This window comes from Vanessa cardui, chromosome 4, assembly GCF_905220365.1.
Source record: "Vanessa cardui chromosome 4, ilVanCard2.1, whole genome shotgun sequence".
Classification (NCBI taxonomy): Eukaryota; Metazoa; Arthropoda; class Insecta; order Lepidoptera; family Nymphalidae; genus Vanessa; species Vanessa cardui.
In genome coordinates, this window is record NC_061126.1 from 5,157,380 (window position 1) to 5,180,296 (window position 22,917).

Consider the following 22,917-nt stretch of genomic DNA (forward strand, 5'->3'; position numbering starts at 1 on the left):
TTTGTATGTTTAATAGGTATCAATTCTCTTCTATTAAAACTACCAAGTACAAAAATTTTGCATTGGATATGATCGAATACTTATCGAGATTATAACTGTCATTAAATGCTTTGGTTATTTTTTATATCCTGACCAACGCAGGTTTTGATTTTACTTTGCCTAAAGTAAAAGTATTACAAAAATAGTAGATATAATCATTCTACACTAAACGAATGATCTGAGCAAGTTGTGTTTTTGCATATAAGTACGTGGTAGTAAGTACATATCGAGTGAAATTTTTAGTTTGTATTTTGTATACACTTCTGTTGTTTGAAAATCAAATAATAATAATAATACAAATGAAATTGATATTACCTAAGTAATAAGTAAGGTTTGTTTTTATAAATCTAGGGACAATAATAATTAATTACAAGTGATTTATAATTTAATTTCGCTTTGCGTGCTTATTATACTTTTTAAGTACGTATTTAATTTATTATATTTCTCGCTCGTCATTTATTTATAATATCTATCTATTAAAAAAGGTACTCAAAGTTACACAATTATTTTATTGAGCGAACTAATCGTTAATCACTATGTTAGGTGAAATTTAATTTGTTACCGAATCTACTTAATTGCGCACTAATTTCTGATTCTTCTATAACAATCAAGAATTATATAACGATGTTTTTATTTGAATATGAAATTACACAAACACACGTGTGAAATTGAATAATTAATAACAACTGCACCAAATGAGTACCTTATAACCCCTGAGGTTGCGTGTGAAGGCAGTTATCATAGCCTTACGAAAATTGTTCACGACCTTCTCAGTTTAAGAAACTTCATCAGCAACTCAGTTTGGTGCGTATTCTAGTAACGATCACTCGGCTTACCTCGATTTGCAACTTTTTTTGTTATATTATTTTTTTAAAATGAAATCAGTTGTTCTTTTATTATATACGTGCACGTTAAGTCTTGCTAGGCGAGACACCGGATTTCCAGCAGGTTTAATGGCAGAATGTATGTACATATCTTATTCTAATACATAATTATGATAAAATATAATACATGCTAATTGAAAATATCTAATTGTTTAATTAAAAAGCGTGAGAGAAATGTGGTTTGGGCGTATTCCACCATACTCTAGTAATTAATAACGGATAGTGAAATGAATATTTTTTAAATAAAAACATAAGACTATGGGAATTTTAAAACCACAAATATCAGTTTACATTGAAGATATTTTTTTCAAAATAGATTATCATAACAGAAAATGTTTTAATAAATTATATTATATAAAATTAGGTCCGGGAATGACAAAAAACACAACATTATCAGAGAAAACGAAGGATTCACTAACAGCTGTGGTTCTCTGGCCTAGCAGTGGCTGGCTCGGGAACAATGAAGAAACTTGTAAGCTTAACCACGAAGGAGCATCCTGTGTGATGAAACACTTGGACTTCAAAAAGAGAAAAACATTGGTATGAAACTTTATATTTGATTTGGTTTACTTTGAAGTAAAACTTACTTAGAATAATTATGTTGATTGAATTGTTCTACGAACTTACCAATTACTTTACCTGTTATCTATGGATCAGATACAACTGAACTTTGAATCAGCTTAATTCGGGTAGTGAGACTGCAATTTAAAAGCCACGTCTTAATAATTAAGTGTGAATAAGTATATAATAGGAATCTATTATATACTGAGCGGAACCAGGAAATTCAATATGTATTCTATTTCAATAGACTAAAGAGACCGGCTCTATCTTATAAATTAAAAGAGTTCACTTTAAAATATATCGAATTGTTCACATTTTATTATTTTTGTTTAAGCTGATTCAAAGATCAGTTGCAATACATTCTTAGGTTAGGTTAAGGACTTCAATTAAGTATAAGATTATGTAGATACATAACTTTCAACTCAATTTAAACGTGTAAAATTACCATCCAATTAGTGCTTGTAAGAGCCTATTTGAATTGTTTTTTTTAATTACGTATGTAATCTTTGATATGAGAAGTAGTTGACAACCGCACCTTTGGTGGTTAGGTATAAAAAGTAGCTTATGTCTATGTTCTTCCTTAGAATTTAAGCTTGCTTCATACTGATTATAATCCAGTACCTACTATTCAGTGGTTTGGCCGTGAAAAAGAATCAGGCAAACATACGGAAAGAGTTACTTTCGCTTTATAAATTTAGTATAGATTAAAACGCAGCCATCATTCTGTTCAGGTATTCATAAGCGGCTATTTGGATGCGTCGTTTTCGCCGATCGTGCGGGCATTGGCAACTCCTTATCTCGACCGAGGACGAAACGTCATTATTTTGGAAATTTATCCAATACTCCATCGGAGCTACCCAATGTATGTATTATTAAACTTTTTAACACAAACAAGTATTTTATTTTAAACATATAAAATGAATATTTGAATATGATGAACAAGTTATAAAGAATTATACAATAACAGATATCTGAGCCATTTTAGTAGAGCTTAATCTCCCGGTCTGGGTTCAAGTTCAAAATTAGTTTTTAGAAAGTGATTTTTTCTGTAAAAATATTAGGTACAAACACTGCAGGGAGTTTGGAAGTTGAGTGTTTACTTTGCAGCGCGTCACAAATCACTTTCCGATCTGCGCAATCCTTTGGATTTTAGTTGAGATGTTGGTTCACTCTTCTCTCTCTATTCTTCCATCTCCTTTGAAGGAGGAATGATCCGGTGAATTATTTATTGTTTGTGTCTTGTGAGCCTTTTGCTCGTTTGCTGTCTATGACATAAAAAAGGGAGAGCATTGTGTGATATAATATCTCCTGCCTCCTCTTTACTAGTTACATCGTATATAGTCTGAAATGGCTAACGTAGCCGAAATTGATCACCATCACCATATTTATAAATCGTTGATACACATTTATATTCATATATTGTATATAACTCGATTACTAAAATTTTACGTCACGAAAACTACAAAAAGAACGAACGGTACTTACAGCCTTTTCTTATAAATATTTTTGTTGTGTTTTCTTTCTATATTTAACGTAGCTGTGTACAATATAGACTATTAATAAATAATAATTACTTGGTAATTATTTTTAATAATGTTTCATCTTATCTTTTCGACAGCGCAGCACGCCTTACGAAACCCTTAGGCTTCCTGTTAGGAGAATTCATTGCTGAATTAACGCGAAGAGGTTTGCATCCAAATAAACTTGAACTACTAGGAGGGAGTTTGGGTGCCCACATCGCATCATATGCAGCGACTAGATATCATGAATTGACAAATTGGAAACCAGCGCGGCTTACTGGTAAGTCTTTCTTATTACGAGTATAAATCGTTTTTTTTTTCTCAATAATTTCACCAGTTATTTTAAAACAAGAACTTTATATATAGAAGAATTATCGTCATTAAATTACTGAACATGATTAAATATTTGAAATTGTGAATAATCATAATTATATGAAAATATTTTATTTTGCTACAAAAGAAAAAAGCTACATTTTTCAGATTTCATTTTCAACCTTGTAATAAACGTAAGAATGTATACGAGTTGAATTGAGTATGAGTACCCAATGCACATAAAATTTTATTAAATGTATATTGAGTATATTATTATTATTAAAATTTAAAAGCATGATATTTTTTTATAATATGTCGCAGGTCTGGACCCAGCAGGCCCTTGTTTCCGCTCACTACCACGCTCTGAGCGATTTAACTCGGATGCAGCGCATAAGGTCGACGCTGTACATACTAACATTGATGGATTCGGATTAGCTGAGGCTGTCGCTCATGTCGATTTTTATGTCAACGGAGGTAGGCTTTATTTAAAAAAATATATTTTACAAACTTTAGACATAGCATTATAGAAAATAAAGTGACTTTTTTCAATTTATACTATCGGAAGCTTCGATCGTGTAGATCTCAAAAACATTTAATTGGAAATTATTTGGGTTGGTATTCGCTACCCTTATCAATGACAGCAAGTCGCTGTTCTAATAAGAAAACAGTCCGAAATTAATGGAAGTGATTATTTTAACCATCTTATCAGCATATCATTGCTGAAATAATTCATATTCAACTATCATTACATAGTATTAAACAAAGTCGCTTAGATCTTTAGAATTACTCTACGAATTTTGATGAGATTTTTTAATAGAGTCATACGAAACGAAGTTATTTGTATAAAATACATAGACAATAAAGTAAAGAAACAAGAAAAAAACTGTAGTATATTTGGTATCAGCACTGCACTCATGCCAGGCTGGGTTGCTAGTTTTTATATAAAGTATTCTATTTTCAGGTGAATTTCAGCCAGCAACGATACGAGATTATCTCGTACCGTGCTTCCAACTCTGCAGTCACGTGCGAGCCGCTGTCTACTGGGCGATCGCAAATTACGAAACGGAACAATTTATAGGCGTTCGTTGTGACTCCGTAGCGCTCGTGAGACACGGACACTGCTACCACATACGGCATACGGAGACCAATGTCCTTGGACCGAAGACTAACTTCAGCCGGCCCGGCATTTACTACCTGCCTACTCTGGATACACTGCCCTTCTACATGGGCGAGAAGGGGTTAAGTAAAAGGCGATACGATGTCAATAATTATTTATTAAGAATTGCGCCAGATGAGGACATGGTTATATAAATAAATTATTGTTTTGTTAAGTTTACTAATTTGTATATTTTAACCTTATTTATCATTTCTGAAAAGAGCATAACTGGGTTACTTTGTATTAAAAAAAAAAAAAAAACGAAAATCGAATTAAAAATAGGTTAAAAAGTTGCAGTTACTGAACGTAATATGTTAATATCATTAATATTTCCATATTCTAGTATAGGCTTGAATTTGTTATTTTTGAAGCAAATTTTTCTACCTACACCCTTTCAGCGTACACAGCAACTACCACAAACAAATAATTATTTTTATGATCAAGACTACAAAAAGGTATGACGCAAATCAAACAAAAGAAAGAATACATCGCAGATATTTATTAAACTTCAATACAAATAATATACAACATATAGTTTATTATGTTCCCGGTAGGACAAGATTTCACGACGTTTCGTATAAAATCTATCTAAACGTTATATACAGGAGCTACAAACATTAATTCTATCGCAAAACGAATGCTCATTCAATAAATTTGAGCAAATACTGGAAGCCTGAGGTTATTGTATGCCAACGCTAAAACGTATATAAAAAGCTGTGAAGTAAAATACTTTTTTTACGTAATTATGATTTCATACAAAATTAATACCGATTACAGAACATATTTAAAACTTTATAAATAGCTTTATTTTTTATAAATAATAATATTCATTTAAATAACACAGCAAACGCAATCTAGTTTTGTAAAATATAGATATATTATAGAAATACATTGATAAAAAATACAATGCATCCATTTCAGATCTCAGGATAAACATCGTACAAATTTCCAAAGACAATCTTCAAATAAACACAGATTAAATAAAATAATCTAAAGCAGCGAAATATAAAGCACCACAGATTATTATTACGAGTTATAAAAACGTCATACAAAAATATAAAACCTTTTTGGAATGTGAGTTAAAGAGCCGATTAATTTTCGAAAGTGATATGTAAATTAAATTATTACGTTGTGCTTTGGAGGCCGTTTATAACAATAAACCGAAATTAATTACAATATAGGAACGACGCATACAAGACAAGACACACTAATATTTATAATATTCTCCATTTACTACAGCTGAAAGAAATATTTCTAATAAATGTTACATTGTTTTTTAAAACCATTATTCATTAAGAGCAGTAATCTGCACGGCTGTTTGAGATATACGGACTTATACAATTTCCATCGCCCCAAACTAAGGCATAAATAATCGTATGCCAAAATTTTCCCAATACCTTCCAAGTGCATTAAACTTACAAAATCAAAGTTTATAATCTCAATCCAGGCAGTCAAACAAATCAACCGTTGATACAAGACAACTAATAAACGGCCTGCGTTAAACAGAGTAAATAAAATATAACAAGAGATTTAGATACACATCAAAAAACTAAGAAAATACTGTTATCATATGGAGGTTTACAGTTATTAAGTCACGTGACCAATATAATATCTATTGTGACATTGAGTAATATAGCGCGTCAAGTGTAAGTTGGCGTGTGGCAAAAACATGTACTAATTTTTTTTCTTCATTTAATATCTTATTTGTTTTATTTACCCTTATTAAGAAAACTTACCCAAAATCTATTAAAAATGAGACGTAGAGAATTATTTTCTAGGGAGATATTGGTAAAATAAACAAAAAAGTGGCAAAACAAAGGTGTAGCATGTGCTGCCACAGGAACGCCAACTGATACTTGACAGTCTACATCTGTATTATACGTATAGAATGACACAATTTAGATGTAGCAATGAAATGAAAATAAAACCGATTACTGCTGATTTACACGATCAATAGAAATAGCTCCCTATCGCGCCATTCGACGCTATTCGTCGCTATAGATTCACGCGAGAAAGCAAATGCATGTAAATCGACGTGTCAAATTGACGAATATATTAAGGTCATATGATGTTACAAGTTATTACGTTTGTGTAAAAATCATATTTACATGAGAAATAAATATTGATAATTTGGGATAGCGTACTCAATTCGGTTGTGATCGGTTTTACGAATTTTGCCGATGCGACATCTAAGTTGTGTCGTACTATAATTGCAATCACAATAGTTTACCGCATAGCTCCCGATACAAAACGAAACAAATGCATCCGTTTGGCATTCTCATTAGAACTACATCTCACTTGAGAACCATTTATTCGTTTATATCCTTCACTTTTGTCGCCATTACTTTCAAGGTTATGAAAGACATTTAATGATTATTATTGAAATGCCAGTTTTTATTTCCTAGTTATTAAATGCTGCCAATATCATTTAGGATTACATATTTATTTTAAAAAAAAAATCGAAAAATTTATAATTTTATATGTGTTATCATTAACGAAATATTTCGTGAAGCGTTAGAGTATAATTTATCCAAGCTAAAAAGTAGCATGTCTGGATTTCAGTGAGGAGGTACCAAAAAATTGTCTAAATCGATACGCATCATTCTATATCATCGCACGCACAGTCTGGGAGTCACATCGGCAAGTCTGTTCTCCACATGGCAGCAGCTACCGCGGTATGTACTCCAGCGGATACCACGCCACCGTCTCCTGCTTCAGTGGCAACGAGCCCAGGGGGATGACGACTCCACCCAGGAACTGGTTCTCCTGCAAGGAGTCGTAGTGCCAGACGGTCGCCTGCAGGCTTCTGTTCTTGACGACGTCCAGGGGCAAGCGGTACTCCAGCATCTCCATGAAGGACGGGTGCGAGTTACGTTTCAACACGCGCGTCTTGCGTTTCGTCTCTTTGGTTGGATCTGGTACTAGGTATACCTGGGACACCATAAATATATTCTATTAAACTATTAAACGGTGTAACTGTTTTGGAAATCAACCACTTATGGAAATAATTTTTAACACTGTATTCAGTTACAAATAAATAGTCCATCGGTCGTAATTGAGTCGCACCGTAAAATAAAAATCTCTACAAATCAGACGACAAAAAATCTCTACAATCAGACAAATTTGACGACCTCCATTGTCGAGTGGTGTGTACACCGGTTTTCATGGGTACGCCACTCTGAGGTCCCGGGTTCGATTCCCGGCCGAGTCGATGTAGATTACCATTAGTTTTCTACGTTGTCTTGGGTCTGGGTGTTTGTGGTACCGTCGTTACTTCTGATTTCCATAACACATGTGCTTCAGCTACTTACATTGGGATCAGAGTAATGTATGTGATGTTGTCTCATATTAATTTATTTATATTTAAATCAGATTTATGATGGATGGATGGAGATAGGAATCCAAATCTCTATACACCTCCTCAAACAAAAAATAAAAGTGCGGCCGTTACGTTACCAGTACTGAATATGGTTAGAAGGGTCGTGATACCTTGACGTAATAACACATGTGCTTCAGCTACTTACATTGGGATCAGAGTAATGTATGTGATGTTGTCTCATATTAATTTATTTATATTTAAATCAGATTTATGATGAATGGATGGAGATAGGAATCCAAATCTCTATACACCTCCTCAAACTAAAAAAAAAAGAAAGTACGGCCATTACGTTTTTTTTTTTTATTTAACGTACTACATCCACAGGCTCGCAAATGCCCGTGCCTTTTTTACATTATTATATTAAAGTACATTTTGGCGTTTTATATTTTATACTAAACATCAGCAGATCGGCCATTAAGGCACTTGTACTGAATATGGTCAGAAGGGTCGTGTTACCTTGACGTAGGGGTTGGGCGGCAGGCCCTGCGAGGAGGCTGCCAGCGACTGCGCGTGCAGGATGAGCACGGACAGCACGCCGCCCGCGTACTGCACCGACAGCTTCAGCGAGCCCGAGCCGCTGTTCTCAGCCTCCACGGACTCGCCTGAACGGTACACAAACATAACAACAACAACAACAACAACAGCCTATAAATTCCCACTGCTGGGCTAAAAGGGAAGGGCTAAAAGCCTTTGAGGAGTAGGCTTGGGACATAATATTCCACCACGCTGTTCCAATGAGGGTTGGTGGAAAATACGGGTTGGTGGAAACATATGTAAACAAGCTATTAATCGCCCGCGGCTTCATTCACATTTAAGACTGTTGCTTGTCATGTGTTAGGCAAAAAAGTAGCCTATGTCCTTTCATGGAATTCAAGTTTGCTTCATACCAAATTCCATCATCAAATTCGGTTCAGCGGTTTGCTCGTGAAAGAGCGACAGACAGACTGAGTTGCTTTCACATTTATAATATTAATATAGGTTACAACAATATATATGTCACTTGGTGGTAGGGCTTTGTGCAAGCCCGTCTGGGTAGGTACCACCCACTCATCAGTTATTCTACCGCCAAATAACAGTACGCAGTATTATTGTGTTCCGGTTTGAAGGGTGAGTGAGCCAGTGTAACTACAGGCACAAGGGACATATCATCTTAGTTCCCACGGTTGGTGGCACATTGACGACGTAAGGAATAGTTAATATTTCTTACAGCGTCATTGTCTATGGGTGATGGTGACCACTTACCATCAGGTGGCCTATATGCTCGTCCGCCAACCTATACCATAAAAAAAATGTCCAAAAGCAGAAGACATAAAACGTGATACATATGATATACGATGTAAAGCTAATCGAATGTACTTAAGACGTTTTCGTGGTGAGAAAATTTCATGACCACGAAACCAAAAAATATCTAATTTGACTTTATACTTGCTGACTTTTTCAAAATGAATACTTAAGATACGATTACCTTTCTTTAGTCTCTGCGGTTCTACATCCTGCTGGTCCCTCAGTAGCGGATGGAAGAATGTATAAACTAGATCCGAATGTGCTATTTCATCCGCCAGGCTGAACAGAGATGTCAGGAAAGCTTGGACATCGCTGAATCTCCGCTCGGCAACTTGTCTCGTGTTCGATCTGCCTACGTGTAAACCCGACGGTAAACTGAAATAAAATTATAAGGAGAATTAGTGTGACTTTCTGAACGCCATACGTTAAGCTGTCAGATGGCTTCGATACAAGATTTTGTAGATGATAAAAAAGCGTAGAATTAATACCTGTTGACTTCCAGGCAGGATATATTAATTTAAATAATTGTATTAACTAACATGACAGTATTATTTTTAAATGTTGAAAAAGAGTAACTACTGAGTTTCTTGCCGGTTCTTCTCGGTAGAATCTATTTTCCGAACCGGTGGTAGCTTCACTTAATTGTTAAATGACGATTCAAAAGTGCTTGTAAAAGCCCATTAATAAAGTATATTTTGATTTTGATTTTTGATTTTTTAAATTTATTATCTTTTTGGTGGGAGTCGGCGCGAAATACGTCAGACGTATCATTGTTATAATTTTCTTGTAATAATAGTAGAATACCAGGAATTGATTAAAGTATTTTGTTGTTTATGATTAATATTAATACATTTATTTGGAAAAGATAACTGAAAACGTGTATGACGAATTTGCTTGGAATGTAAAAATATTTTACTACACAAAAATATAATCACAGATTATCTCATAAAATTTATGAGCGAGTTTATACTATAAATAAAAAAAATAAAAAAATTAAAAACGTGAATCTCAAAGTGTTTCTTTTTGTATTATCTTTTCTAAATCCTTACTGCCCAACCAATATGCTGAGAAAATCTTTAATATTTCGAACTAATACAGTATGATTAAAGTAGCTACTTTTAAATTTTTTTACATGATTTGTCGGTCAATTAAAAAGGAATTTATTTTGGCTATGTTTATTAGAGTCTACCTACAATATATCACAACCCTAAACTGAAGTAATTATATTTTTTTATAATCAATATATTTCTAGTCGAGATGGCCCAGTGGTTAGAACGCGTGCATCTTAACCGATGATTGCGGGTTCAAATCCAGGCAAGCACCGCTGTTTCATGTGCTTAATTTGTCTTTATAATTCATCTCGTGCTCAGCGGTGAAGGAAAACATCGTGAAGAAACCAGCATGTGACAAATTTCATAGAAATTCTGCCACATGTGTATTCCACCAACCCGCATTGGAACAGCGTGGTGGAATATGTTCCAAACCTTCTTCTCAAATGGAGAGGAGGCCTTTAGCCCAGCAGTGGGAATTTACAGGCTGTTGTTGTTGTTGTAATATATTTCTATTGGGACTTGCCTATATATAAATCGATTAGAGTGCTTGAAAATTGATGATAACGTAATTGATATGACCTCTCCTACTTTATTACCACTATTATATCTACTATATTTGCAATTATAACTACTATATTTGCGGTGCACGACTATAAGATAGCTGTAAATTAGGTATAATATACAAATAATGTCACTGAAAATTCCATACAACACGATTAGTTAAAATCTCCACTGATAAGATTACTACATTATTCATTGCAATGATAGTTATTATCTAATCTCATTCGAAACAAGTATTGATTCAGTTTTAGAGCGGCAGTGGTAAACAAAACTATGTTAACATCGTAATGGCGATTATGAGAGATTTAAACAACAGTGAGTAGTATTAATCTCTGCGATTATTATTTATGTATAGGAAGCCATTGTTTTAACAGGTAAGTAAATATTTTGAAAAGTACTACTTAATATATTCCTTTATATATAAATATAATAATAATACACCATAATTAATATTACAATGAATTATTATTACATTTTGTTTTTATCAAAGCTCCGATGCGATTAACCATTTCAATACGAATTTGATTGCAACTATTATATAAGATCGTATACAATAATGCAGCAGGAGCTGAGATGGCCCAGTGGTTAGAACGCGTGCATTTTAACCGACCATTGCGGGTTCAAACCCAGGCAAGCACCACTATATATATATGTGCTTTATTTGTGTTTATAATTCATCTCGTGCTCGGCGGTGAAGGAAAACATCGCGAGGAAACCTGCATGTGTCTAATTTCATAGAAATTCTGCCACATGTGCATTCCACCAACCCGCATTGGAACAGCGTGGTGGAATAAGTTCCAAACCCTCTACTCAATGGAAGAGGAGGCCTTATCCCAGCAGTGGGAAATTTACAGGCTGTTACTTTACTATTTACTGCAGTAATGCTTAAGAGGAAATTTTCTCATGCAAACATTTCACTGCTATCTGTACTGAAGTTCTTTCAGTACAGATAGCAGTGAAATGTTTGTCTGCCTTTCGCATTTGTATGATATATGTATGTGTATCTTTTTCTAGATGAGAATATTGTAAACTACGTCGGAACGATCGCATTATCCTTTGCCATTACATGAACAATAACAATGCTAAGATTTCGTGGATTCAGAGCTTCACTCAACTTCTCCACCGGAAAGGGAAGCGGCGTCGATTACCAATATGACACATCTCCCGGCGTGTCACTCAACGGCGCATACAGAAGCAATAAAGATGAAGTCATCGGTATGTCCTACATCTACATTACAATAACATTACGTCATATTAATTCTTAAGAATTTCGATTCGGAGACCCGTTATCATAGAGGATTATAAATAAGCAAATATTATAAGATAAAAGATAAACATAATCGATAATGTGTAAAGCATGCTGAAGAAAAAAAAATAAAAAACAACAGTTATGTATGTTGTTTTTTATTTTAGCTATCGCTAAATATGAAGTGAGATTTACGTTTTGATTTTCAGAGAATTTCACAAATCCAGAACCTCCGAAACGGATCACACCATCTATGGTCAAATTACCACAGTCGCAATCAGGTCCGGCGATAAAACCTTCCAAAAGCACGAGCGACCTCGTAAGACCTCCTAATGTATCAGCGAACGTAAGGAACAGTTCATCAGACATACCTCAAACGAGTAATAACAACATTCAACTAACAAAAAGTCAAATAAAAGAACAACAAAAGCTAGAGAAGCGTCGCCTGGCCGAACAGAAGAAACGGGACAAATTAGCTGCCAAGGAACAACAGAAAATGGAAAAATTGCGAAAAGAACGAGAAAAACAAGAACAAAAAGCGAGAGCAGCGCAGCAAAAGAGTAAAGGAAAAAAGCGGTCCGCCCCTCAATCACAAATTCCAGTACCCCCTAATCCTCCAGTACCCCCCAATCCACCAGTACCCCCTCCAGTGCCATCGCAACCGCAAGTACCAGCAACGTATTCGACTAACACGCTTGAAAGTTCCATAAGCAGAAGTAGTGGGCCGCCCCCATATACCGCTGAACTTACATCGCTCCAACGCCCCAATAAAGGGGACACTAATTTTTCCAAGTCAGTGCAGGATTCAGGCAGCTGGGACATGATATCTCAGCACCGGCAGCAGTTAAACCGACCGACAGGCGTCGGCAAAAGTATGCCCAAGCAAACGCATTTAGACTTACACTACAACGCTGGCACTTCAAAGAACCCTCAAGACAATAGCGACGCCTAGGTTGATATTTTAGTGTTCAAGTTTTATCGTACTATACACCGTTGTCGATTAGTTAATTCAATTCAAATACATACGCGTGTATACATACATGTTAACGATAAGATAGTCGATATAAAAACATATAGAAAGTAATGTTTCGCTTATGTAAGTTATTAAAATAAATCTGAGTAATTTATATTTTTGTTAAGCAGATTTTTTATTTATTGGGCACTCAACTTATCTTTATACTAATATAGCACGAGATAATGTGCATTTTAAAGATATATTAATAGATATTTCCTATCTAAGTTTTCCCAATCACCTTGTCTTCGTTCTATGTATTTTATCATGAAAGTTTATGCAAATATACTTTATTGAGGCTGCCACATAATGATGCTACAATCACATATAAATGTAGTATGGGTAATTCTTACCTATGAACCTTCGCTAAAGGAAAATGCAAGCATATCTTCTGGTACAACTCGGTAAAGTGTTTGTAGGAGCGGTAGAGCACGGAGGGCGTGGCCTGCCCCTGACGGAACACTCGTAGCGCGTACACGTAGTGCTTTTCGGGATCGTAGCGCTTCTCGTAGCTGAGGCACTCGACTCTCACGAGCCGACCCTCTTGAGTCATTCTGTTGATATATGTTAGTAATACATATATTTTTTTAATGATTTTTAATATGATATATTGTTACACTTCGTTATGTTCAATGTGTGCGGTTTGCCTATTTTCTTTCGTTAATAGGCTATTTGACAGTGCAAAAAATAAGTTGTGAATTATTGTAATCAGTGTATATTATGAGTTTAAAAATGGTTATTTACTAACGAAACTTGAAAATAATACTTAATTTATTCATAAATCAATAAATAAAAATGCATTCTTTCAAACGTTTGTCACGTGACACAAAACGCTTCTGTTTGGCCGGGCTTAAGATGAAGTCACTTTCTTGTAAACCTTGCTTTTCTACTATATGTACAACAGATGAAAATACAGCAAAGTGACGTCACCGACCCCATTGCAGCGCCATATTTTCCAAGTAGCGTTTTCGCGCGTTATTTAAATATGGAATTTTTAATATGATATTTTTCGGCAAATATGTACTAGAAATAAAAAAAAATCTACTTTTACTGGGTTCCTTAACCTCTACTAAATAATATAAAATGGATTTTAAAAACCAGTCAAATAGCCTATTGCAATCTCATCTAGGATTTAGATTTTTATTTAAATAATAAATATTCTATTTTTATTTTACTGTCGTAAAATCCAACCCATTGATTAACTCACGTATAAGTTCGGGGCATGAACGACAACAGTTCCGATGTGTTGTTACTCTGGTCACCGCTAGCTCTCAGCTGCGCCAGATTGTGCAGGAAGAAGTTTATTGGTGTAAATCTGCAACCATTTCAAAATCCGCCCCTCAATCACAAATTCCAGTACCCCCTAATCCCCCGGTACCCCCCAATCCACCAGTACCCCCTCCAGTGCCATCGCAACCGCAAGTACCAGCAACGTATTCGACTAACACGCTTGAAAGTTCCATAAGCAGAAGTAGTGGGCCACCCCCATATACCGCTGAACTTACATCGCTCCAACGCCCCAATAAAGGGGACACTATTTTTTCCAAGTCTTTTGAATCTACATAATTGCAGAAAAGAAACACACAACCTAAAATTACCACATAAGAGATTGACAACCTCCATGGTCGAGTGGTGTGTACACCGGTTTTCATGGGTACGCCACTCTGAGGTCCCGGGTTCGATTCCCGGCCGAGTTGATGTAGATTGCCAATACTTTTCTATGTTGTCTTGGGTCTGGGTGTTTGTGGTACCGTCGTTACTTCTGATTTCCATAACACAAGTGCTTCAGCTACTTACATTGGGATCAGAGTAATGTATGTGATGTTGTCTCTTAAGTATTTATTTAAGAGATATTATTTAGAAGGTTTTTTTTTTTCAAAAAAATTATGAAACAAAGTATATTGAATTTTTTGTGCCTCTGATACGTAAGCAATGGTGGGTATAGATGTATAGTACGACACAACTTAGATGTCGCATCGGCAAAATTCGTAAAACCGATCACATCCGAATTGAGTACGCTATCCCAAATTATCAATATTTATTTCTCATGCGAATATGATCTTTACACAAACGTAATAACTTGTAATATCATATGACCTCATATATTCGTCAATTTGACGCGTCGATTTACATACACTTGCTTTCTCTGACGCGTGAATCTATAGCGACGAATAGCGTCGAATGGCGCGATAGGGGGAGCTATTTCTATTGGTTGTGTAAATCGGCAGTAATCGGGTTTATTTTCATTCCATTGCATTTTCCGATGCTACATCTACTTTGTGTCATACTATAGTTTGTTCGCGTTAAGAATGCAGTGAGTTGTCATTGTTTACCGGCTTCACTCCGCCCCCTGACCAATCAAATGTTTTTTAACAACAGGGTGAAGGTGTATGCATATTTGTGTTAATATTCCAACAAATTATATTTGTTTTAACGACTAAGTATAATGAATTTAAAACATACGCATTAAAATAAAAAATCGAATCGGGTTGTTTAATCAACAAAATTCTTAACACTATATACAATCCTTTGCGAATCTTGCCATCGCGATGTAGAAATTTACATATTTTGACATAACGCCATCTAGTAGCAATAGGTTACATTAATTATTACGTGTACAGCTTGAATCAATTAAATATAAATATATAAATAAACAAAATTTAAATTATAAAAATAAAAATATCAGTTAATAATTAATTAAATGTGAACTTGAATTTGTAATTTGAAAAGATTTGATTGGTCAAAGGGGGCGGAGTCAGGCCGGTAAACAATGACAACTCACTGCATTCTTAACGCGAACAGACGATTATACGCACTTGCTCTTGAGCGAGGAGTGTATGAGGCGCGCGAAGGCGGCGGCCGCCTCCGCGTTGCTGGCGGCCGGCAGCAGCGCGCCGCGCACGTAGCCCGCCGCCGCGCTCGACACGCCCGGCACGCCCGACATCGCCATCTGCGAGCAACGCACCGCACAGTCAGCACGTACCGTCGGTAAAGTAAAAAAACACAGAATAATTCGATTCGATTCGTTCCGACGTTGTTTACGATATTCTCATCTAGAAAAAGATACACATACATATATCATACAAATGCGAAAGGCATACGAACATTTCACTGCTATCTTTACTGAAAGAACTTCAGTACAGATAGCAGTGAAATGTTTGCATGACAAAATTTCCTCTTAAGCATTACTGCAGTAAAAAGTAAAGTAACAGCCTGTAAATTTCCCACTGCTGAGATAAGTCCTCCTCTTCCATTAAGGAGAGGGTTTGGAACGTATTCCAGCACGCTGTTCCAATGCGGGTTGGTGGAATGCACATGTGGCAGAATTTCGATGAAATTAGACACATGCAGGTTTCCTCACGATGTTTTCCTTCACCGCCGAGCATGAGATGAATTATAAACACAATTAAGCACATATATATAGTGGTGCTTGCCTGGGTTTGAACCCGCAATCATCGGTTAAGATGCACGCGTTCTAACCACTGGGCCATCTCAGCTTACCGTCAGTAGTTATCAAAAAGGGTACCTACGCCACTTAACCCCCCCCCCCCTCGGCCCTACGCCTCTTAACCCCACCCCCCTCGGCCTTACGCTCTCACCAGGGCGAACAGGTCCAACAAGTGGTCGTGGTGCGCCCGGACGATGTTGAAGGCCATGCAGCACAGCTCCACGAAATGCTGGAAGCGCTGCGTCGGCCGTTCGCCGCCGTTTATCACGTACACCATGTCGTTTGTGAGCACGAAAGGAGCTCGATCCCTTTAAATAAAACACTTAATTAGAGCTACAGGAAACTCGTTGTTAAATCATTAAATGATTTATTTTTTATTTTTTATGGTATAGGTTGGCGGACGAGCATATGGGCCACCTGATGGTAAGTGGTCACCATCGCCCATAGACAATGACGCTGTAAGAAATAATAACCATTTCTTACATCGTCAATGTGCCACCAACCTTGGGAACTAAGATTTTATGTCCCTTGTGCCTGTAGTTACACTGGTTCACTCACCCTTCAGACCGTAACACAACAATACTGAGTACTGTTATTTGACGGTAGAATAACTGATGAGTGGGTGGTACCTACCCAGACGGGCTAGCACAAAGGCCTACCAGCAAGGGCTATTGATTATTTGTCGCATATTTAATTATTTATTAAAATTATTGAAAGGTAGTATTGATTAATATGAAAATGAACGAAAAACAAAATATACCTCTTAAAGTTGCCAAACATCTGCGCGTCACCGAGGAACTTTCCAAAGTCGATGTGGAAAAGATGCCCGGAGGTCTTCAGCATGATGTTGTCGTTGTGTCTGTCGCATATGCCCAGCAGGTACGTCGCTACGCTGTAGCCCGCGCACGATGCTGAAATCATCACACTGATGAGTCTTGACTGTGCGTCGATAAAGATTAATGTACCACCCCATACCCCCCATAAAAAAAGGATAGAGACCAGAATATTATCTCTAAGTAGATTAATATGGGATGATTGGTGATCGGTGGTACCCACTAAGGGGCTTGCACAGAGCCTCAATCATTTATTCAGCATATCCTAAAGTAAAAATTGAAAGGGAAATCAACAAAGTAACAATTGAAACCTGTAAAGTTGTCCCTGGCTCTTTGGTACTCCAGCTCTGAGGGATTGTGCTTGGCGAGCCACTCCGCAATGGGTTTGTCTTTGAATGAGCCCGTCAGACCCCACTCTGTCTGGATAGCTCTAAGAGTTTCGGCCTCTGACACAATTTCAATCATTCCTGAAAAAAAAAAAATTACCTTTAGAATATTTTTTGCTACAAAAGGTTTCAGTAAATTACAACCATTAATTGCAAGTATTATAATATAAGGATGATTAAAATATTTTAATTTTTTTTTTAGAAAAAAAAATGTATCATTAACCATGGAATATAATGTCACCCAGACGAGCTTAAACAAAGTAATCAAAAATTTATTTTTCGTGAAGAATGTGTATGTGTATAGCCCTTTTGAAGTAGTGTATAGTATACATTATATTATTTCTTAAATGGAATGATATAGGATGGAAAACCCAGTATTGGAAACATAACAGATAACAGAACACTAGTATTCTTATAGAACTAAAAATTTTACCTCTTTTACTGCTTGTCGGTAAAGCCTGGAATGTGACCATTCGTAAATCTAAGCCCGCTTTTAACCAAAGGGTGTCCATGACTTTGATGACTTGAAGGACTAACGAATCTTGCCGAAGGTCATCACCGACCTGTAAAAAAAATCATTAAATAAATTACATATAAAATACCATGTCATGTCATACTCGTCTTTAGTATTATATAAAGTATCTTACTTTAAACATAGCCGGTACAACAGCAGTGTCATCACCGATGAAGTTGATCTTCAAGGGAAGCGTATTTGATGAAAAATATGAACAGGACCTGTGAAGTTTTACAATTATTTTTTTCACTCTTTATATACATTTTTTCTAACACTTACTTACTTTCCTGCCAAAATATAACATTTTATTTAAACCATATTTAGATTTATTATGGATAAATTTTTGCTATTTCAACCAAAATTTTACATCGAACCAGAAATAATAACAAAAACAAAAGAAAATCAATAAATCAGCCTTGAATTGTCTTCACATTCAAATTTAACCAGCAAGGCCAAAATTACTCAATTAGTTCATCTATAAAATAAACGATCCCGTAAGGAATGATACACTGTCACGGTGACACTATCATTAATGTAACTGGATGTGATGTGCGGTGCGCTGCGGTGTGGGGGGGGGGTGCGTGCAGGGTGGTGGGTGCTCACTATTAATGTAACTGGATGTGATGTGCGGTGCGCTGCGGTGTGGGGGGGGGGGGGTGCGTGCAGGGTGGTGGGTGCTCACTATTAATGTAACTGGATGTGATGTGCGGGCGGTGCGGTGTGGGGGGGGGTGCGTGCAGGGTGGTGGGTGCTCACTATTAATGTAACTGGATGTGATGTGCGGTGCGCTGCGGTGTGGGGGGGGGTGCAGGGTGGTGGGTGCTCACTATTAATGTAACTGGATGTGATGTGCGTGCGGTGCGGTGCGGTGTGCGGGCGGTGCGGTGTGGGGGGGGGCGTGTCTCACTTGTAACTGTAACTGGATGTGATGTGCGGGCGGTGCGGTGTGGAGGGGGGGGGGGGGGTGCGTGTCTCACTTGACGTCGACGTCGTGCACGTAGCGGTGCAGCGCGAAGGGCAGCGCGGCGGGCGTGCGGCGCAGCAGCGCGGCCAGGCGCTCGCCGCCCGCCAGCAGCGCGCGCGCCCGCAGCGCCTCCTTCGCGCCCTTCACCGACAGCGCCACCTCCGACACCGTCTGCCACACGCACACTCTTAAGATAGGCGCACATATATAACAAAAATTCTCCTGAATCTGTTTCATACATTTTGTATGGGCTATCGCACACCAGGCTGGCCGCAACGGGCCGCATCGCAACGCATTGGCGCATCACTAGCCAGGCGTATTTTTGCGGCGATGTTATGCGTTGCGATGCGGCCCGTCTCAGTGTGCGTTTGCAGACGCAACAATTCGACGAAATTAGTTCGCGAATTACCATAATTAATTAATAAAAATAATTAATAAAACAGTTGCGGCCAGCGTGAGGTGTGCGATAGCCCATACAAAATGTATGAAACTGATTCAGGAGCATTTTTGTTATGCGTTGCGGCCCGCCTAGGTGTGCGCCTATCTTTAGCAGACGCAACAAATAGATTGAATAAAAAAAGCTCTTCGTCAGAACTATCCATCTTCTTATATTGCCAAAACCTGACTGATTATAAGATATTGGGTCGCGGTCCGGCCCGATGCGCCTGCTTTGGCGCAATTTTGCAATACAATGCGTTGAGGCCCGCCGCGGCTATAGTTTGCGCGAGCCTTTACACTGACTTACTTTTAATCACGTGTAATTCTTATACAATGTATTGCATTTAGAATGCTAACGAGACAATATATACAGGCAACGTGCCTTAATATTTCTATATTCTTTTTTTATCCAAAATAAATATGAACCAAGTTCACCGTTTTTTTTTTCATATTCTTACTAACTTTGACCAGTAGCTGTTGTCGCAGTAGAGTCTGACTGAGGTTCTCGCCGCAGATCGCCAACAGAGCTCGCAGGAGCAACCGATAACGCCAAGTGGCCGTCATACACGCATCCACTTCTGTGCTATCAGTCGCATTATCTTCGAGACTTATACCTAGAAACTCTTCGTTTGGTGCCTACAATAAATAATGGATTACATATTAAATCCTTCTTCACATGTATTACATTTTTATTACAAAACTACCAATTTTTTCTTATAAGGACACATTTGGGATCTTATTTATTTGTGATTTTATTAGTTAATATTAAGCATTATGTTTTTTTGGAACATATTATATACTTATAAATGTAATTAATTGTTTTGAAAATATTTATTCAAACAACAACTGATTCGGAATTGCTATTCATCATAGATGAAATAAGAATAATGTTTTGTCTACACAACACTTAATTATTATTTACATTGTTCTTACCAGTGGTACATTTGGCAGTGAATGCACTAGAAGCCAAAATAATTTGTGTGCAACGGCTGGAGCAGACAGCGCTCTTGATAATAACATTCCTAAAATAAAAATAAACAAATTATATTAAGTACATAGTACAATACATATTATGATCTCCGTGGTCGAGTGGTGTGTACAACGGTTTTCATGAGTACGCCATTCCGAGGTCCCGGATTCGATTCACGGCCGAGTCAATGTAGATTATCATTAGTTTTCTACGTAGTCTTGGGTCTGGATATTTGTGGTACCGTCGTTACTTCTGATTTTCCATTACACATGTGCTTTAGCTACTTACATTGGGATCAGAGTAATATATGTGATGTTGTCTCATATATTTTTATTTTTTTATATGTACACCACTATATATATATTGTTCTAAATTTGGCACTTGTTGCAAATATATGAATAATAATAGATATTAAATAAAATTTACCAGCAAGTGGGCTAGCTTCGTAGGTCTCATACCGCAGCGCCTGAGCGAGTTGAGGTAAAACTCGAATAAGTTCATCGTCTGACATTCCACTCGCCAGTTGAGCTGCCATCTCGCGAACCGCTGCGTCTGGGAAGCTATATATAAATATGTATTAGCTTTCATCATTCCTGCATATATCTGAACCAAGTAGAAAAGTAGAATGTGTACTAATAAAAAGTAAAAAAGTAAAGTAACAGCCTGTAAATTTCCCACTGCTGGGCTAATGGCCTCCTCTCTCATTAAGGAGAGGGCTTGGAACATATTCCACCACGCTGTTCCAATGCGGGTTGGTGGAATGCACACGTGTCAGAATTTCAATGAAACTAGACACATGCAGGTTTCCTTACGATGTTTTCCTTCACCGCCGAGCACGAGATGTATTATAAACACAAATTAAGCACTTATATATAGTGGTGCTTGCCTGGGTTTGAACCCGAAATCATCGGTTAAGATGCACGAGTTCTAACCACTGGGCCATCTCGGCTCCATAACTAATAAATTTTTAGTCAAATAGTTTTTATTATTTATAAATAACAATGCCAAAATAGCATACCAAGGCAGCAGTAGATGCATAGCGTTTAGTGGTGACGGGCGCTCCCAACGCTGCAGTAGCGCAACAAGCTGTGCACGTTGCTCGCCGCTCCAACTGGTGGCAGCCAGCAGTACTAACGGTAATGCACCTGGCAGCTCTACTAGGTATTGACGCTTCTCCCATAGGATCTGTTAAAAATAAACAATTATTTAATAAATAAATAAATAATAAATATGAGAACATCACATACATTACTCTGATCCCAATGTAAGTAGCTAAAGCACTTGTGTTATGGAAAATCAGAAGTAACTAAGGTACCACAAACACCCAGACCCAAGACAACATAGAAAACTAATGATAATCTATATCGACTCGGCCGGGAATCGAACCCGGGACCTCGGAGTAGCGTACCCTTGAAAACCGGTGTACACACCACTCGACCACGGAGGTCGTCAACTTAATTCCTTTCTTCACGAATAAAAAATCTTCTGATTACATGGAGTAAACTAAAAGTCTCACCTCTCGTCCTTCAGTCGGCATCCTTTGATAGGCTCCTTGTTCTATGAGATGTAGTAATTGTGACTGGGTGTGTCCATCCAACGAGTCAAACTTGGGTAAATTTTCTGATGAGAAGACTTTCTGCTTCTCTTCGTCGACATTCGTCCATTTAACACCAGTCCGAGTGTATATGGGAATTTCTGCAAATTGCAAGATTATTTTATATTTTATGTTCAACGGATATTTAATTGTCCGTAGCATAGAGCCACATTGACATAACAACAACAGCCTGTAAATTTTCCCACAGCTGGGCAAAGGCCTCCTCTCCTTTTGAGGAGAAGGTTTGGACTATATTCCACCATACTATTACATTGCGGCTTTATGGAATACAGATGTGGCAGAAATTCTGTGAAATCTGAAATCATGTGTCTAACATGCAGGTTTCCTCAAGATGTTTTCCTTCACTGCCGTGCACGTGATGAATTGTAGACACAAATAAGCACATGAATATACAGTGGTGCTAATTCGGGCAGGTTTGTACCTGCAATCGTCGTTTAAAATGTACATGTTCTAAGATAATTAACAGGATAGCTTGACAAGGCACGGGAGCGATGAATAGTACGACACAAATTAAATGTAGCATTGGAAAATGCAATGGAATGAAAATAAAACCGATTACTGCCGATTTACACAACCAATAGAAATAGCTCCCTATCGCGCCATTCGACGCTATTCGTCGCTATAGATTCACGCGTCAGAGAAAGCAAGTGCGTGTAAAGCGACATGTCAAATTGACGAATATATTAGGTCATAATATATTACGTTTGTGTAAAGATCATATTCGCATCAGAAATAAATATTCA

The 22,917-nt window shown here is 37.2% G+C and overlaps 3 protein-coding genes across 4 annotated transcripts in view; 2 read left to right on the forward strand and 1 right to left on the reverse strand.

Moving 5' to 3' along the window:
• Nucleotides 1-823: 823 nt before the first annotated feature.
• Nucleotides 824-4,652, forward strand: LOC124544391 (phospholipase A1-like). Its single transcript, XM_047122920.1, has 6 exons — nucleotides 824-1,002; nucleotides 1,288-1,463; nucleotides 2,216-2,346; nucleotides 3,103-3,284; nucleotides 3,638-3,790; nucleotides 4,278-4,652. Exons 1-6 carry the CDS (start codon nucleotides 915-917, stop codon nucleotides 4,625-4,627), a joined length of 1,080 nt encoding a protein of 359 aa, XP_046978876.1. The 5' UTR covers nucleotides 824-914; the 3' UTR covers nucleotides 4,628-4,652.
• A 2,150-nt stretch (nucleotides 4,653-6,802) lies between these two features.
• Nucleotides 6,803-22,917, reverse strand: part of LOC124544196 (phosphatidylinositol 4-phosphate 3-kinase C2 domain-containing subunit alpha) — a 30,213-nt gene continuing 14,098 nt past the window's right edge. For both annotated transcript variants that reach the window (XM_047122656.1, XM_047122657.1), the window contains exons 17-33: nucleotides 22,076-22,254; nucleotides 21,578-21,744; nucleotides 20,986-21,119; nucleotides 20,523-20,611; nucleotides 20,052-20,225; nucleotides 19,165-19,322; nucleotides 18,321-18,408; nucleotides 18,107-18,236; nucleotides 17,599-17,754; nucleotides 17,215-17,365; nucleotides 16,606-16,762; nucleotides 15,823-15,956; nucleotides 14,214-14,321; nucleotides 13,360-13,560; nucleotides 9,317-9,510; nucleotides 8,308-8,453; nucleotides 6,803-7,403 (exon numbers count right to left, since the gene is read on the reverse strand). In XM_047122656.1, coding sequence (XP_046978612.1) covers nucleotides 7,140-7,403; nucleotides 8,308-8,453; nucleotides 9,317-9,510; nucleotides 13,360-13,560; nucleotides 14,214-14,321; nucleotides 15,823-15,956; nucleotides 16,606-16,762; nucleotides 17,215-17,365; nucleotides 17,599-17,754; nucleotides 18,107-18,236; nucleotides 18,321-18,408; nucleotides 19,165-19,322; nucleotides 20,052-20,225; nucleotides 20,523-20,611; nucleotides 20,986-21,119; nucleotides 21,578-21,744; nucleotides 22,076-22,254 — 2,630 coding nt within the window. In that variant the 3' untranslated portion in view covers nucleotides 6,803-7,139. The remainder of the gene's footprint in view (nucleotides 7,404-8,307; nucleotides 8,454-9,316; nucleotides 9,511-13,359; nucleotides 13,561-14,213; nucleotides 14,322-15,822; nucleotides 15,957-16,605; nucleotides 16,763-17,214; nucleotides 17,366-17,598; nucleotides 17,755-18,106; nucleotides 18,237-18,320; nucleotides 18,409-19,164; nucleotides 19,323-20,051; nucleotides 20,226-20,522; nucleotides 20,612-20,985; nucleotides 21,120-21,577; nucleotides 21,745-22,075; nucleotides 22,255-22,917) is intronic.
• LOC124544199 (putative uncharacterized protein DDB_G0285869) lies at nucleotides 11,739-13,081 on the forward strand. The gene is made up of 2 exons (XM_047122659.1): nucleotides 11,739-11,963; nucleotides 12,204-13,081. Exons 1-2 carry the CDS (start codon nucleotides 11,828-11,830, stop codon nucleotides 12,944-12,946), a joined length of 879 nt encoding a protein of 292 aa, XP_046978615.1. The 5' UTR covers nucleotides 11,739-11,827; the 3' UTR covers nucleotides 12,947-13,081.

Coding starts and splice junctions, on each gene's coding strand:
- LOC124544391 (XM_047122920.1), top strand. CDS start 915: ATGAAATCAGTTGTTCTTTTATTATATACGTGCACGTTAAGTCTTGCT. Junction 2,347..3,102: donor CTCCATCGGAGCTACCCAAT/GTATGTATTATT, acceptor TCTTTTCGACAG/CGCAGCACGCCTTACGAAAC. Junction 3,285..3,637: donor GAAACCAGCGCGGCTTACTG/GTAAGTCTTTCT, acceptor AATATGTCGCAG/GTCTGGACCCAGCAGGCCCT.
- LOC124544199 (XM_047122659.1), top strand. CDS start 11,828: ATGCTAAGATTTCGTGGATTCAGAGCTTCACTCAACTTCTCCACCGGA. Junction 11,964..12,203: donor CAATAAAGATGAAGTCATCG/GTATGTCCTACA, acceptor TTTGATTTTCAG/AGAATTTCACAAATCCAGAA.